Source organism: Athene noctua, chromosome 6 (assembly GCF_965140245.1).
Source record: "Athene noctua chromosome 6, bAthNoc1.hap1.1, whole genome shotgun sequence".
Taxonomy (NCBI): Eukaryota; Metazoa; Chordata; class Aves; order Strigiformes; family Strigidae; genus Athene; species Athene noctua.
This window is the reverse complement of record NC_134042.1, coordinates 35,553,748-35,571,342: the sequence shown is the minus strand read 5'-3', so window position 1 is coordinate 35,571,342 and position 17,595 is coordinate 35,553,748. Positions and strand designations below refer to the sequence as shown.

At 41.0% G+C, this 17,595-nt stretch overlaps 1 protein-coding gene across 1 annotated transcript in view; it reads left to right on the top strand.

The window, feature by feature from the left end:
• The window catches only part of ITPK1 (inositol-tetrakisphosphate 1-kinase), a 156,806-nt gene that overhangs the window by 71,198 nt on the left and 68,013 nt on the right, over positions 1-17,595 (top strand). Inside the window, exon 4 of the mRNA XM_074908571.1 lies at positions 8,549-8,674. Within this exon, the coding sequence (XP_074764672.1) occupies positions 8,549-8,674 (126 nt within the window). The remainder of the gene's footprint in view (positions 1-8,548; positions 8,675-17,595) is intronic.

Genomic DNA, 17,595 nt, shown 5'->3' with positions numbered 1-17,595 from the left:
TGCAATCTCTTTTGTCTCTTCATGGTCTCTCTTCTGATTTCTGTTTGTGCAGCATAGGGTTATGATACAGATCAGACTTAGCATGGCCTTCTCTTTGTTTAACAGGGGCCTTACTCAGTTTTATTTCTCCCTTTAGCTCTTCTAAAGCTTTTGTGCTTCTCTGTCATATTCCAGTGTACTTCTCCCTCCTCCTCCTCCTCTATCCTTCACAGTTGCACAAACACTACTAGCTATCCAGTGTTCGTGAGCAACACTGTAAGAGTATGTTTGGATGAAGGGGAATCTTTTGTTAAGAAAAATATGTTTCCATTTTGTTTAGTTTTTCAGGAAGGATCATAATTAGTTTAGGCAGGGGGTGAATAAAGAGCACAAAAACTTTCTACCGTGACAGCTTTTGCTCTCTCCACATGTATTGAAACTACCTAGCACATGATAAAAATCACATCAATTCAGCAAAGTGATGAGCAGACTGGATTAAGTGTGCTTTGGGTGCTACCTGTATTTGCTTACAACTTGGCATCATCCAGAATCTCTTGAGAAAGGGAAATGCACCTAGAAATTCAGCTCTCCTGAGGCTAGTAGGTAACAGAAGTGAAGAGGGTACTGGCGGCCTGGCTGTGCCTCTGCTCACCAAGTGGAAGCTTTGTTGAAGGGAGAATTGCAGCAGAGCCATTGGCTATCATTGGGGAAGTGCAGCCGTGTATGCAGGAGCACTGACTGCTCTTGATGTTTGCCAGGTGCTGCTGAAGAATTATCCGTAAGCTGAGCCTGAGCCATGTGGTGCAAGCCCAGAGCTGAGCTTCCTCAGCTGTTAGGATAAAGGGTGGTAGCCAGGCTTTCTCAGGGATGTTTCTTCTTGTATCAACTTTTCTACTTACCTGATCCCACAGCTAAGAGGAGGGAGGTTATGCTGTGCTTGTTTACATGGCTCCAAGGGAAACTTTCAGAAGAACATGATTCCTTCATCTTAATTTTCTCTGTATCCAGTACTTATTAAAAAAAAAAAAAAAAATTCGTAGTATTGTCAGATCTTAATATTTTGAGTGTTTATATGTTGTTATAATTAAACCCTGAAAGCTTCTGAGAAGTGAAGTGCACCCCTCTCACCCCCTTCCCTTTGCTTACCCGGGCTGTACTGGCTGTAGTGCTGCAGTATTTCTGTATACTGGATTAGTTGGAGTGTTCCCCATGGAGGTTTTCTCCATTCCACTCCTCCTTTATTAGACATTAGTCTGGTCTCCTACAGGATTGATTGAGCTGTCAGTTTGATAACTGGGCTAGAACTGACCGAGTTTGCTAAAAGAAACATTACAAATCTCTCATGGGAAGTCTTTTTAGGCTTTTTGGATCTGATTTGCCTGTTCCCAAAGCTTTATGTTCAAGAAGTGAGCCAGAAATTTTGTGAACCGCTTAGTAATTTTCCCATACTTTCCACTCTGGGATATACCTATATAGCCTTTTAATCTGGTGTATGTGAACCCTATCTTTTTGACAGTTACAGTAAGTAAAGCAAGGCAGTCTCAGCAGCAGGTTACACTGGCTGCTCCTTCTCCTGGGTTCTTGTTTTTCTATAAATTCCCTTCTTTGGAGCGCTAATCCTCCCATGTCACACATTTTCTGTTCAATTTTTCTCCTCTGCTTAATCTCTGGATTTGTTCTGTTGCCCTTCCTAATCCACAGGAGGCTTGGTGACCTCAGGAGGCACCCTCGGCAAAAGGCTTTTTTGAATTTGAGTACATCCATTATTCCTCCTCCAGTGCTAAAAATCAGCAATTGTCTTTTGGACCATCCCTGAACGAGACTGAACTGCTTAACAACAACTTTTCTAACCAAAACCTGCTCTCGACAGTCCAGCCCTAATGGGACATGATCTGTCAGTTTAGTATTGTGCTCAGAAACAGCTGTTCCTGAATCTTTGCAAGTTCTGGAAAGAACTTTATGCAACTGCCAAAATACTGTACAGGAGATAGAGAGATAAGCCAAGCCATTAAAGTTTAATTTCTATAAATGTTTTCTTGTATTGGGCTGTAAGTCAAAAACAATATAGAAACAAAGTTCCAGTCTTGGGTAAAAGAATCTCTACTGAAAAGAAAATAATTTCTGTGAAGAGCTTTAGCTATAGCCCAAAGGTGGGATTCTGTATTTTGTTTTTGAAGAAGTGAAGGGGCAAAACTTGGTGCTAACGGGAGGGTGATGCTCAGTGGAGGTTTATATGCCAGGGTCAGAGGAGGGAGGAGAAGGGGGCAGTAGGAGAGGTTTGAGTAACTGAGATGCAGTAACTTAGCCCAGCGTTGTTCTGCACAGTGAGTAGGAGTTGTGAATCACTGTCTGTCACTGTTACTGCACAGGCGACAGCAATGCTGGCTGGCTGTTTGCTTTTGTAGGAGGGTGCAAAGGAGACTGTGGGGAAGTGATGCTCACCAAGGTCTTGAGAGATTGTGTGGCTGCAGGACAAGCCTTGAATGTGCAAAAGCCAGTCAGTTTATTTAGTAGTTGGGGAAGTGATCAATAAATGGTGTCTGTGTATGTTAGTACATGTAGTGTAAAAAAAGCTATGAAATTCCTTTTACCTCATTTTATCTAGAATATAGCTAGAAGTGAGAACTTCCCAGACATTTCGGAGATAGTACTGAGTTTCCAGGGGACTGCCAGTGTGTGACTCCTGAAAATGTGCAAAGTGCTCACACATACTCTCTGGCAACTTGTGCCAAGCAGAATGCAAAGTAATCTGTTCTGGCACCAGTGCAAGAAAACGCAAAGAAACCATCTGTTAAACCCAGAATCTTCTCCTCTGATGTTAAAGTTTTGGTATCTGAGAAAATGGGAACCCAGCAGGGCTTCATAGCTTATGTTGCGCTGCTCCTTACCTTTAGGTGTGTCTCCTGCTTGGGATGTTGCTGGCATCTGAGATTCTCAACAGTGTGTCCCAGTGTGGGACTTGCTTTCCTTCTCCTTTGATGATGCTCTTAAATTGGGCAGAGCAGCAAAAGTTAACCTGTAGAGTTAGTGTCCTACAGTCGTAGAAAGGTAAGCTATTTGGTTGGTCTTTAATTTCCTCGATTTTGAGAAGATTAGCAAAAAGGTAGTGTATTTTCAAGCTACGTTTCCTTCTTACTTGGGAAAGAGTTCCCCTCCAACGTGGTGACTGTTACCAATGTCCTCTGTTCATGTCAGTGTGAGGGTGAAGGGAGAGCAGGAGAGCCGAGGGGGGGAAGTCTCCTCACCACAGCGGATTTCCGTTCTCAGATTGCTGCTGCCACTGCTGCAACAGGACGTGCAAGTTCATTTGGCACTGGGGGAGGATGGCTGGGGAAGGGGGGACATGGAGAGAGAAGATAGGGCCTCTTGGTGAACTTTTTGCTCTTTCTTTACAGCCTTTGATAGTTGGGTCCATGTTTGCCCTTTGCAGCGGGACAGAGCTGGTGTTTCTGTTGCCTAGATGGGTTTATGTTCTCCCTCAGTATCCTTTGGCCCCATTAGCAGCAGCAGCAAGTGCTGAATACTTGCTCAAGCTCTGCGTGATGACAGCCCAGATCACTTTCTTGTTTGGTTCGAGAGATGAGGAGGAACTCTCTTAAATATGTAAATGTTTATTTAGTTTGAATATGTGAATATTTTAGGAGCTATGGAAAGCCTGTATATCAGTAAAAATAACAGGTGATACAATGTCTTTCGTCATGAGGAAATGTATACCAGTATATACTTTGTCACCTTCCATGGGCTTTGACAGGGAGTGATTTGCGTTAGTTTTGCACTTGCATAGACCTGACAGCAGGGTTTGTGGGAGTGAAGTCCTGGTGTAGGAACAGGACTGGACTGCTCCTGCAGGATTTAATTTGGGAAAGGAGGATGTTGTGGTCTTGCTTGGTCCTGAGGATTTCCCTTGGTTTGTCAGAAGAGCAGGCAGGCTTCTGCAGTGCTCTGTTCTGTCTCTGTTGCTCTGCATGGGTAGGGCTCACACGTATTGGATGGATATGCACAACTGTTTTCCTGATTTCTTTCAGGAATTTCCCCACTTCCTTTCAAATGTAAGCTGCTTCTCTCCGGTAATTAGACTATCCTGTGTATTTTTGCTTACTTCTTACAATAAGGTGAAAGAATGAACTTGGCAGTATTGATTTTTGCTGCTTACCTTCCCTCTCCAGAGTTCTTAAGATATTTTTAGGTTTCATCCACCTCCCTCCCTCCCTCCCTCCCTCCCTCCCTCCCTCCCTCCCTCCCTCCCTCCCTCCCTCCCTCCCTCCCTCCCTCATTTTAAGAGAAAAGTGAGGATAAATAGAAATGGAGATGTAAAGTACTCAAGGATATAGCATTGGGCAGATCTGCCGTTAGTTCAGAGAACAGAAGAGGTTGGTATTAAGACTTAATTTCATGTGAATGATAATCCAGAAACTATTTCTGAAGAGCTTTTAAAAAAAACACAAACCCTGCTCAGCCAGATTCTGAAGTACAGCTGATTATAGCATGGACTGGAAACACTGAATAAAACAAAAAATATAAAACTGTTTTAATCATTTAGATAAATGATATTTCTTTTTGCTAAATCCGACATTTGCAGTTGTTTGGTGTTTTTTTTTCTGAGTGAACGAATCCAGACTTTTTTCACTTGGACATAGTTTTATTTTTAAACACAGCTTCCAGAAATGCATGCGGGTGGGATTGCAGTTGGGACCAGTGGAGAGCTGTGGCACTCTGCCAGGCGCTAACCCTGTCCTTGCAGTATAGATGGATTGCCAGTGTTCTGCAGAAAAACAACCCCAAAACTTTAAACAAATTATGCTTAATGGAAATAAACTTTTTTTGCTCTCCTGTGTAATGATTTGGAGGACAGAGGAAAGGGGAGGAGGGAGGAGGGCAGAGATGAAGCTCTGTTATGCCTGCAACTTTCTCTCCAGTGGATGCTCTGGGGAGCATTTGGAGGGGACTATGATGTTTCGAAGCTTGGAGCATTTAACTCCCAGCCAGGCTTTCTATTAGAAGGTGAGCAGGCTAGCTACAGCCAGCTATGATAAGAGCGTTTATCTAGCGGTTGTTTTCTTCCATATATGGATTTGCAAGAGCTCAAAAGGCATATGCCTTGTATCTGGCATTTACTGGGTACAATTTTGACACTGTCTTCCATCTCATTCACCTGAGTTTTGCTGGCTTTTGGTAGTAAGTGTCAATGTAATGAAACCAATACCTGGTTGATTTTTATTTTTTTTTTAAATATAAAAAAGGACAATAAAGTAGACTATAGCCTATTCCACAGAAGCTGGGACACCATAGCCATATCTCTCTGTTTTTTCAAACTGGTGCTGATAAATCTTTTCTCTCACTTCTGTTGCTATGGTGTTAGTTCTGTGCAAAAACAAACCTTTGGGTGATCATGTCAAATGCAAAGATCGTTTGGAGAGAGAGAGAGAGAGAGAGATGCTGAAAGGGAAGGGAAGTAGGAGGGCTGAAATTCCAGCTGATGACAAACAATGAATCAGTGTTTGTCTCAGCAGAGGGCCATCAGAAATTTTGCACTCTACTTTCACTGACTTCTGCCTGGGTCTGATACTCTGCTTGAAAAGGCTTCTTTTTTTCCCTCTCAAATATTTTTTTCTTCTTTTTCTTCTACTTTTTTTTCTTCTCAGTATATAAAAGGAAGGTGGATCTCTTCCAAATTCCGCACAGCCCAGGAATATTTGCTTTCCGCAGCATAGCTCAGAACACAGAGAACTTATTCTTGTAAATGGTTTGATCCTTCACAAAATACTGGATCAAATTTTGAAGGTTTGTGTGGTTGTAAAGTACCTGCTGTCCTTGTTGAGCCAATTGAAGTGGTCATTGAACTTCCTACTGGAGGAACTGCCTCAGCATGCTGTCATTTGTAGCACTGCTTTCCTGGTGAAGGGGAGGCAGAGCCCTGTTAAGGGGGACACTGTTTAACACTTTCTGATGTGCAAAGTAGGTGCATTTGGTTTCATTCTCAAAATAAGCCAGTTACTTTTAGCTGGTACAACTGTTGTGAAGAACTTACCTTGCCCACATGTCTTATGCTTCTGGAAAATACTGTGCTGAAAATGACTGGATATGCCTTGAAAGTTTATTTCTATTCTTGGGTCAAGGCTGAAAGTTGTCTGAATGTTTCTATGCAGATTGAGCTGCAAGTGCAGGAAGGATGTGGAGGGGTAACAAATCTCAAATGCTTATTTGCTTCTGTTTTTCAAACAAAGTCCTGAAAATGGATTAATTCACATTTTTTGTACCTTGGCAACTGGGAACTTTCTGACCTACTTAAATGGACTCTCTGTTTTGCTGTTTCCTTCCAGATGTGATGTGCAGATGAAAAAACCTCAAGAAGAGCAATGTGGTCATCTGAGATTTCTTTTAAGGATATTAACTGATTTTTCTGGAACTTGGTTGCAGAACTAGATCATCTCCTTCCATGTCCTTAGCCAAAATGCAGTTCACTTCATTTTGCCTTAATTTTGCAGACACTAACGCGTGCCCTTAGCTTTTGTGCTGCACTACGTGTGGGAGTAAAAATCTAAGTGCCAGGACAGCCAGAGTTTCTGTGGACTGCTTCACTCAGCCACAGTTTACTGATCACTGAGCATTCACATCAAGTCTGTCTTGTTTGTCTTTACCATTGCATAATCTTTGCATGCAGAGTCTGCTTTGAATGGCACCTCTGTTAGTCTACACAGAAGATAGATGCACAATATGTTTTCCAGTTGTATTAAAATCTACAGAAGTACTTCAAAGATAGTACTAGAACTTCAACCTGTAACTGTTAGTAGAAGCATATAGTAATGGGCAAAGGTGGTCTCTCTTGGGAAGAATTGGCAGCCTTTCAGTTTGCTTTTGTGCCATAGGTAACTTCAGTTATTCAGCTTAAGTAGCCTAGCCCAGAGAAGACTGCCTACACAAGAAAAACAGTTTGGCTACATGGATCACTTAGATTAGCAACTAACAAATTATTACGAGGCTGCTAGATCTCTGCTGGTTTAGTTTTTATTGGTGCTTGAGCTCCAGCCATCCTGTCTTATCACTACCTTCCTTAAGGCACTCCTTAATTCAAAGCAGGGCCATTTCTGTAGGGTGGGAAGTTTTGTTAGGACAAAACAAGCTAATGAGACAGTGAAGACCAGGCTTCTATCGAAAGAGCATCAGCAGCCTCTTCTGTGCAGCCCTCCTCTTTCTCCTGTCCCCTCACCCCCTTCTCTGCCAGAGTTGAATAAAACGGATAGCAGCAATGGAAAGGAGCATGCATGTAACTGTAAAACCAGATGGTAACTTTAGTGAGTGTACATCTGTTTTTCATTTCAAAGATGTTCCCGGTTTGAAGTTTACAAGGTTAAATTTCCACTGATGGAGTTGTTCTTGCAATTGGTTGAAGAGCAGTGCTTGATAATGTGGCAGCTTTTGTGCTGTGGGCAGCCCAGTGTGTTGGCTAGAACATAAACCTGTTCTGGTACTTAAACTGTACAAATGTTGAAATTTCGTAAGTAACTTCATGGGGACATTAAGTTTGGTAGGGACCTTAAGGAACCATAATACATCATTATGATCAGAGCAGATTCAGCATTAAATTCGGACTGAGTTGCTTAAGGCTTTGTCCCATAAGGTCTTGAAAACCTTGAGGAATGGAGATCCTACAGCCTCCGGACTCTGTGCTGCAACCAGACTGTTCTCATGGTGGAATTTTTCTTCCTGATTTAGGTGGAATCTCCACAGTTTTGATTTATGCCCAAATGAATCTAGGCCTTCACAGTGACATTGGCCAGTTCTTGTAGTATCCTTGCATGCATCCCATCAGGTCCGGTAGCCTCTGTTGCCTTGATTTCCTCGATCCCTAACTCAAACGTTTTACAGTACAGGTGATTCCTCTGTTCCTTGAAGCCTGTCTTGCTACTGGAGACCAAGCCCTGTGACACATCACCACCATTTTCATGCCTTCCCATGCTGTCTTGAGCAGAGTTTCTGCACACCCCACCCCAAATCTTTGTCCCCTGTCCACCTAACTGCCAAAGTTTGCTAGTGAGAGTGCTCTGGGACCTCTACTCCACCTTATCAGCTAAATAGCTGTCCCTGCAGCAGATGAATTTGCAAAGATCCTGAGTCACTTGCTTTTGTTTCCTGTATTACTGTCCTGCGTACTGTTTGGTGCAGTCCCAAAGGGCGAAGGTCACAGCAGGTGTTCCTTTTATTAGTGGTGATAATCTTTGTTGGCTCATTCCTCTTGTATGCATGTGTAAGTACTAGGAAAGAAAACTGAAGAGGAAAATGTTGGCTCAGGGTGGAGAAGCACAGGAAGGTGTTTGGATGAAGGGCGCTTGCCAATGACTTCATTAATTTTTCATGGAATTAGATCTACAGTGTTGAGAAATAAATGTCTGAGTAAAATTTTCTGACATTCAGTGAAGTGTAAATTCTCAGGGATTTGGGTAACATACCAAAATAAAGGTGGCATGTAAAGTAAATGCCTTCTGTGTGGCAGCAACACCTTGGATGTTACGGGGACAAGAACCTCAGATCCTCCATATATTAATAAAAGGTTTCTGTCTGGTTTCTTCAGCTTGACCTGAACAAGCCCATTGAAGATCAGGGTCCTTTGGATGTGATCATACATAAACTGACAGATGTCATCCTTGAAGCAGACCAAAATGACAGCCAGTCACTGGAGTTGGTTCACAGGTTCCAGGTAAGTGTTTTTTCCTTCTGTATTTCAAGCAGGATGATGAACTTGGTGCAGCAAATTCAATCTGTTTCCTGTGCAGCTGGTAGAGTCTGTTGAGAAGAGCTCCCTGGCACACTGCTGCCCTGCTACTACTAATAGCCCAGGAAAAATAGTTTTGTCAGGCTGAAATGGACTTACACCTTTGGATAGGTTTTATGTTGTATTGGTAAGATTAGGAAGAACTGGTTTCCCACCAAATGTCATTCCAAGAGCATGAGTGCTGTTCACAAAGAGGAATAAGTGTTTTCAGAGTCCTTTACATGCATCTTTCCATGACAGAAGCCACCAAATTAATTTGGCCTGCTTCTGTCTAGTCTTCCTAGTTCCTGAAATGCTAATTTCTGTAACATCAGGGTTACTGTGGGTGATTCTGACCTCTAGTGCTGACAATCCTGCTTGGGTTTTTTTTTCTCAAGTTTACATTGAAGGTCAGAAGTATGCAGGGCATAGTGGTACAGAGATCTGTTTTCCCAGAGAATTCTTATCAGTAGTCTGAATACTAATAAAAATGATAAAGCAACACTTTTATAATTTTAAAAGGTATTGCTTCTGGTGAATGTCTTTGATCAAAGGTATATTCTTTTCTTCTCTTTCAAAGAGAAGAAAAACTAAAAAAGATATTTTCAGAGCTGTATGGAATATGCTTATGTCAGGTGGAAAAATGGCTCAGACAAATTCTGCAATTTTGACAACTTTGCCTTCTTGGGAAATAGTGTTCTCTTTGCTTAATGTTCTACAACTAGTAATGCAGAAAGTATTTTATTTAACAGAGTCAATATTCACTTTGCTCTAGTTACAAAGCTTTTCTGCTGCCTCCCACTTGTGTATTACTCAAGCACACACAGGAGACAAAAACATTTGACTTGTGGGTCTTGGCCCTCTGGCACCAGTTCTCTGAATAGTCGATGACTATTCATCACTAAGTAGTGCAGACATCGCTTCACACAGCACTGGAAACTTGTAGATGTCCAAAGAAACATATGGAGAGATGGACTTCAGGGGCTTTTTGCTCAGTCTTTCCTTGTTTTGGATGTTGACTAGTTTGCCTTCACAGTATACCCATCCTAGCGATGGGGAAAAACTGATGACCAAAGAGCCAAAAGGGCACATGTGTTAAGCTGCTTGTAGCTGATCAAGACTCATGAGATTCCTCATTCCTAATTCTTACATTATAGTGTGCATTTCTGAAGGCCAGGCTTTATGAGGCACAGAGAGAGCAGCTCTGTGTAATACTGTGGCACCTCCCATGTCTCCTGGAGAACATACTGGTAGGGAACTTGTGCAATCACGTGTAGCAGTACAATTAATAGCTAAACCACCTTTCTTTTATTCCTGAGCATGAACTCTTCAGTAGATATGCAGCCTTTTTAATAGGAACTGCAACTAATCAACTTACTGTATTTAATAGCTTAAGGTCACAAGCTGATACTTTCTCAAGTACCAAAGTGAGGTCTGGAGGAGACAGTAGTAAGTACAGAGGATGTGTTTTCCTAATACTGCATTTAACCACCAAGGTGAAGTTTGGTATGAAACAGGTTAGAGCACTTTGCAGCTAGAGCCTTAGCTTTGGCTGAGGACTTAGTGGGCTGTTCCCATGTCTGTGTGGCAGCTGCTGCACTGCTGGAAGGCTGGTAGAGGTAGAATGACCTGCTAAAGCTAAATCCCTTACCCTCATAAATTCCTTGAAGTAATCATAATATGATACTTTGACATAATTCTGTGTACCTTTGTTACCATTTATATAACTTATTTTTGTATAGGTTAAATGTTGAAGCTTTGTTTTTAAATATATTTAAGTTATAAAATCTCAGTTAAAATACACTTTCATCTCATGAGTTTGTGGGATAGTTTCTGAGAGTGGTGAGAGAAACAGTACAAATGGATATATTATCCATATACAGTTGTGGATAAATATCCATTTATTCTTGAGTTCAGGGACTTCCTCTTTGGTGGGGTTTTTTTGATAGCACTCAGAAAAGAATAATATCACCTGGATAGAGATGCGGTGGCCTAAAAACAACAGAAACATCCCCTTATGAAAAAAATGGAAATCCTATCAAAACCCCAACTATAAACCAAAACCCCAACTCTTCCCACCCAAAGTCTCTCCTAAAATTCTCAGATTCTACAGAGCTATGTAAGTTAAAACATATCACTGATCTTGCAGGATTTCTTTCAAATGATAATATCAAGTGCAGCAGTATTTTTTTAATCACAGACTATTTGAAGTGAAATTACTGATTTTAAACTTTCAGAAATAATAGTTCATTTGCATATTACAGTTAATACAACAGAAGAATTAGAAATGTATGTGGAGGTGCTGTTTCCATTTTCTTTTTGTCAGGAAGAAGGTATTTTGCATAGTGCAGCTTGGATTTTTTTCAGAAAGTAAGATATAATTCAGTTCCAGTACAGAATTGCATACTGCAGAGATCTCGTATTTCCGCCTTTTTTTTTTTTTTTTTCCCCAAAGTTTACATGGGGTGGGAACAAGAGACCATAGGCAAAAGCTTTGCAAAACGTGAAATTGTATGTTTCTGTCAGGCTTATTGAACCTGTTTGCTACTGTCATGCACAAGGGTATTGATTTTACGACCTGGACCTTTTGGTCATGCTATTTATGCTTCCTCTAGTACTTCAGTTCTACCAGTTCCTCACCTGGTGCTGTTTCTTCACCCTACAGGTTAGGTCCAACCTGCATGCTTAGGGCTGTCTTCATGGTCCTCAAGAGCTGATCACAGTTGGAGGAGTGCTCTCCTGCAGTATGTTAAGCTGTAAACCCGAATTTGGGAGGGAAGCTGAAAGCTTCTGTGGTTTAAGTAAATTTCAATGGCTGTTTGCTCTCAGACTTTCGAAGCCCTCCACCATAAGGAGTCTGGGATATGAGGGAGCTGGGCAGGTGGGAAGGAGTCTACTGATTATTGTGAGGGCATCAGCCAAACTAGTGAGAAACCAGGTATGCTCCCAGGAGGCTTACATCCTCTGTATGGCAGTCCACGCTCCTGGTGGAAGTTTGTAGAGAAACACACATCAGAAAAGATGTAAACCCCTGATTTACAGGGGTGTTCTTATTGGGACAACATTATAACCTTCACCAGTGCTGTCAAATCTCACTTGAGATGTCTCACTTCAGAGCAGCTGAGAAGTATCTGTATTCGAATCCTGCATACCATGGTGTGTGGCACTGGGACCCCGCTGGTTATATGCCTGTCAGCATCTGCCACCTATTACTGTACATGCCTCCTTGTCGTTGGTGTAGGGCTCACCTGTGCCCTTGATCAAAATTTGGAGGCGGTGTGTTGTTCTTCTGTTTAACTGCAATTGCTGTTTTCCAAGCTATGATTGTCCCTGTCCTACAGCAAATTTACTGAAACATTCCTACATCTCACAGGCTGGTTAACTCCTTCTGTGTTAAAATTGGAGCAACTTGTTGCAAACAGTTTTAAATCATGGCCTTAATAGAAGCTAAACAACCAAACTCATATTGCCCTAAAATCCTGCTTTGTTTAAGTATAGTCTTGTGTGCAAGTTCAACAATTCAGCCTTGCCTCTCCTCTCCATCCCATTAGAAATAATAAATCAAGAGTGTCACCATATTCAAGGTGATCACCTGTTAAAGGAAGTTGTATAAGGGCATCTCCATGCTGGTTTGTTTCTTAGGATTGTACTGCAGCTCTTGCTATCTTTGTTAATCTTGCAGATCACAGAGCTTTCTTTTTAGTGGCTTCTCAGTAACAAACCTTCCTTTAAGATCTGAGGCAAACAAATCCTAGTGCTCTCTGTTTCCTGACCCAGCTCTTCTATCCCATACTGCCAAGTTCATCTGTGTTAACATCACCTCCCCTGTCTCCTGTGTCTGAGTTTTTGTTTGCAGCATGGCCTTAATCTCATACAGCATGTACAGCAATGGGTGAGCTATCAGGTCATTGATTTGGACTGGAGATATGCTTCCTGTGACATGCTAGCTAATGTGGAGAGGTGAGAACAGGGACATTGGTCCCAGGGAGTCATGGAGAATACTGACAGAGGTATTTGATACAGCATGTCAAATTCTGTGGGATTTGCATAGTGATAAATTGATTTAAATACCTGCACAGTACAAGAGCATTCAGTTACATTATTAGATATTTTTGTAGACTTGTCTGCTGCCTTCTAAGAATTAACAGAGAACAAAAGTTGGGCTGGAGCAAGTTTGAGTTACAGTAAGAGTGAAACAGAAATAACAGAATTCAGAGACTAGATAATAGGGTTGAAATTCAGTTGTATGTCTGTTACCATTGCCGCTGTTTTGTTGCTGTAGAACACTTGTGTCTTTCTGTGCCTCAGCTTACCACTACCCTTTCATAAATTGGTGTCTATTTCTTAATAATGGGCTTCATAATTTCCCTGTAAATATCAATATTCAAGCAAAAATAGTATTGTGCTTCTTGTGAAGCTAATTTGCAGTAGGCTGATGGGAAGTTGAAACTTGTTTTGATAATACTGGAAATTTGGATTGTGTGTCAAGTGTTGTAGAAAGCAAAGTTATTGTTCACACACTTGGAGAATATGCTACATGTAAGTCAGCACCCCTCAATTGTCAGTAGTCTGTTAATAAGTGTATCATTAGAAAACCTCTCTCTACAGTAATGTGTGCTCTCTCTATATTTTTCCAGAGCTAAAGTAGTAGAGACAAATGGAAGTGAGAATAAGCTTCTGAGCAAGTCAGATGGAGGAGAAATAGTTCCCTGTTTCCTGACTTGATTGGTAAATGCAGTTGGACTTGTTCAACTAACAGTTTGAACTGTATGAGAAGGAAATAAATTGGATGAAAAGCACCCTATGGATACAGAGCATTGTTTTATACCAGTGGTTTCTGTGCAGAGGATGGTGGTGAATTCTGCTCACATTTTGAGGATGACTCTACATTTTCATCTTCATTTCATGTCGCTGTTCATGGTGGTTTTAGTCTTTTTTTTAAAACACTCTGCCTTATTCCAGTTTAGCATTGCTGTGTTTGCAATGGCAAACTTCAGCCAGACATACTCTAGAAAGGCTGTTGCAGGGCTGGGCTAAGAAACTTGCTTAATTCTTCTCATGAAATGCTTGGACCCAGCTGGCTGGTGCCTTCAAGGCCTTCATTTTTAGGAATATTAAGTTTAACCGCAAATGAAAATAATAAAAAAGCCAAGAATGCTAGAGAAGAACATGATGTTCTTTCTTCTCTCCCTGTCATTATTTCTTGGTTGTACAGTAAATACTGTATTATCTAATATATCTATTCTTTTTGAGGATGCCATCTTCCTGCAAATAAGTGCAGTGTAATGCCTAAAGAATTAGGAGCTCCTGGAACGTGGGTTCAATCACATGCTTTCCCACAGTTTTATTATGTGATCTATACCATCCTGGTTGCATCCCTGATTTTTTGTTTTGCAAGCTGTAAATTAAAATAAATGGTAATAACTCCTTTTTGAGATTAATATGAGAAGCCCTTTAGGTCAACTCAGAATGGCTGTCATAAGGACTTAGGGTTTGCTTGTTTCTGTTTGGAGCTCTGGTATGAATTTGTAGTAGCTATGATGATACCTGTAGTCACACTGATGTCTGATCTGTCTTTACAGATAGAGCGTTTTTTAGCATAGCCCACTGAGTGACTTGTCCACAATCCTGTAGTTGAACTAGAACATAGGTTTCTGTTACTGGACTACACATACACTCACTGTGAGTATGGAATTATAATCTCGCAGTATCTTCAAAACTCATTTGTTAGAAAAATATCCTCTCCCAGTGCCTTCCAAACTGGGAGAGGATCTTTTTCTAGTGAATAAGATAGAAGGCAGGGACCACTGTGAGCAGGCTTTGAATGATATCCTCTCCCCAGTAAAGCAAGGCCTTGGGGTTCTTGTTCTGCGCATGTGTGACTGAATTGTGCAACATCACTGGCATGCAGGAAACTTTCATTGTAATAAAACATGTACCCAGGAACCAGCAGACGAGAGGAGGGATCTCTCAGCATTGAATTACATGCCAGAGTGTGTTAAAGAGTATACTCTCACATAATTTTGTATACAGGGCAGAAACTGGCAGGAAACTGCTGCCTATCTCCATCTGTCCTGTATTATTTTTAAGATATTGAAAACTATTAGAAATGAAAAGAAGTATGTTCCCTAGAAGAAACAAATTGTAAGAATCGATTTGTATTAAGTGTGTGGGGTAGGGTTGTTGGTTTGGGTTTTTTATATTAAAATCAACGAGTGACTTGGAAAATGTCGTGACCACCTTACATGATAGCTACTTATGTGTGTGTAATGTAGCATAAGCATTATGGCACCTGAACTCAGGTGGAATCAGGTGGTTCCCTTGTTCATTAAATTGATCAAAAAAGTTGTGATGATTTTAACCAGACCAAACAGTGCAAAATTCACGATGCTAGTTTTCCTGCTGTTGAATGTAAGTGTAACAGCAAGATACCATAAAGCCAGGTTGTCTCCATAAAGCAGCCTTCCAGGAAGCAGAGAACAAGGAATTCTTTACCACAGGAGGAATAATCTGTCAGGCTACATTTATGACCTTTTTAAGAATAACTTTTTTTTCAGAGCTGTGTTGTAGAGGCCTTGACCATCTCATCTGCAAGAGCTGATGAGGAAACTGTCTTCACATTCATATGAGTCTGTGTGCCTGCTCTCCGGAGTCTGTAATGAATTGTTGTATGGTGTGGTGGTGAGTGCCTAGTGATCTCATCCAAAGCCAAAATGAAGACTGCATGCAGCATCTAGTGTAGTGCATGAAGTGCAAAGTAGAGAAATATTCCCATTTGCTTCATAGGACATGTAAATCCTTATTTTGGGGATGATGATTATTTCTAGAGATTATGGTTAGACTCCCTACCCCCTGTAGCACTGGGCTGAACCAATTGAACATAGTTTATTTGTTGTCTAGCAAAAAATTGTTTCAGTTCTTAGTGGTTCCTTCTTGACCAAAAGAATATGGACAGAAGTCAGGTGGGAAGCGGCACAGTCTTCAGGGGTCACTTTCCCTTGCTAATGCTCCAGTTCCTCCCTCCTTGGTAAGAAAGAAACAAAAAACTCCAGTTCCTGCCTTCTAGACAAAGTTTATGACTTTGAAAAGTGAGTATGTTTTGGCTTGTGTAAGACTTTGACTGGGGAATCTTTGTTGTACGCTGATTAGAGCAAAATACTCTGTGAGCAGCTGCCTGTCATGGCTGTACAAGGGCTTGAGTAGCTTCAGTCATTGCAGCTTCATACTAGTCTGTTCCATTCAAAATGATGGTTTAACTGATAGAAAATAGAGTTATTAATTTGTCTTTCAGAGATTTTTCTGTACAGGTTCTCTTTGCATTATCTGCCTTAAAAAGATTAGAAGCAGGTTTTATGCCTAGGCTTCTTCTATCAGGTTGATAAAAATGTAATGTTTCCTCCCCTGCTGTCCTCCAGCTGTTGTCTCTCCCACTGCTGAGAAAAGGCAAGTGAGAAATCAAAGGAAACTATTAAATCTTAGTATTTTTTTTCCTACTGGGGAGACCAAGCGAGACACAAAGTTGAAATGGTCCATCTGCACCTGAATTTCCAGGCTAATACCTGTGTTTTTCTCATTTGAAAAATATTTCCAACTTACATTTGTTGTAAGAGCCTCATAAGCAGGAAAACTTATCTAAATTGTCATTCAAGTGCTAACTGGTAGGATAGCTTTCTGTGGGTAGGTATTTGCTATATGAAGCAGTGGTGGACTTTTGAAGGCAAACAGGAAAGCTGAGTACTCAGAAAGTTGCTTTGAGATGTACAGTCAATAGAAATATAAGAGAAGATCTGTCCCCACTTCCCCTTGCCGCCCCCCTCATCTCTCCCAACCACTGCAGGAATCCCTTTTAGATTTAGGGACAAACAGTGCTGAGATGAGTGTTGTTCAAGATCCAACTTGCCTACACCTTTCCTTTTGGAAGGGTGCTTCAGTGAAAAGAGACTGTCACAGCCCAAGACGACAAAAAGAAGCTTTTAAATCTGAATCCAATGCAAACTCTTTAGACAAGCTTGTGTCTGTCTTTTACATCTGTTTCTGCCTTGGAAAATGTCAATCTCTTGTACAAGTGGTGATCTTCATGTTTTTGTGTGGGGGAAAACAAAATCTAAACACTGTTATTGTTTTGTTTACTAACATTTTTTAAAATACGAAACTTTTGTTTAATATTAAACAAAATGTCACAGAAATTTTATTACTTAGTAATAAAATCAAGTCAGTGTCAGTGAGTGTCTCTTATCTAACGACCTAATATTTGCAGTAGATACCGTAACAACTTTCTGCTAAAATATTTTAAAAAATAAAAATCATTAGCTACCTTTTTGGGGAAAATGACAAACACCTCTATTCTCATCTATACCCAGGATTTTCAAGAAGAGGTTTTTTTTAAATCTCTGGGGTTATATTCCAGAGGTATTTAATAGGGAACATGAAATACTTGGTCTCTCTTTGATTTCAAGTTTCATCGCTGGCCTTCTGCCAGTAGCAGGGCTGGTACATAGCATGACTGAATGCCAAGCCTGGAATACAAACAAAGGAGGATCTGCTAAAAGTCCTTGTTTCTTCTTGTTTGCTTTTATTATGTCAAAGATTAGGAAGAGGAAAACAGACATTGTCTGGGTCAAGCTGAACTGCAGCCCAAGAACAGAGCACTTTCAAAATATTATTGGGAAGTCTAAATATCCTCCAGATTGCTGCCTGGGTTGGTGGAGTCTGCTGTTGGATACCAGTCTTTGGTAAATCCACCAAAGGAGAGTACAGAGTTGTTTTGTTGCAATGACCAAAGAAGGTTTGAACATTCAAAGTTGAAAGGTTGTGCTGTACTTCAAGCTATATCTTGGCTTCAGTGTTTTTCTTCTTTACTTCTGCAA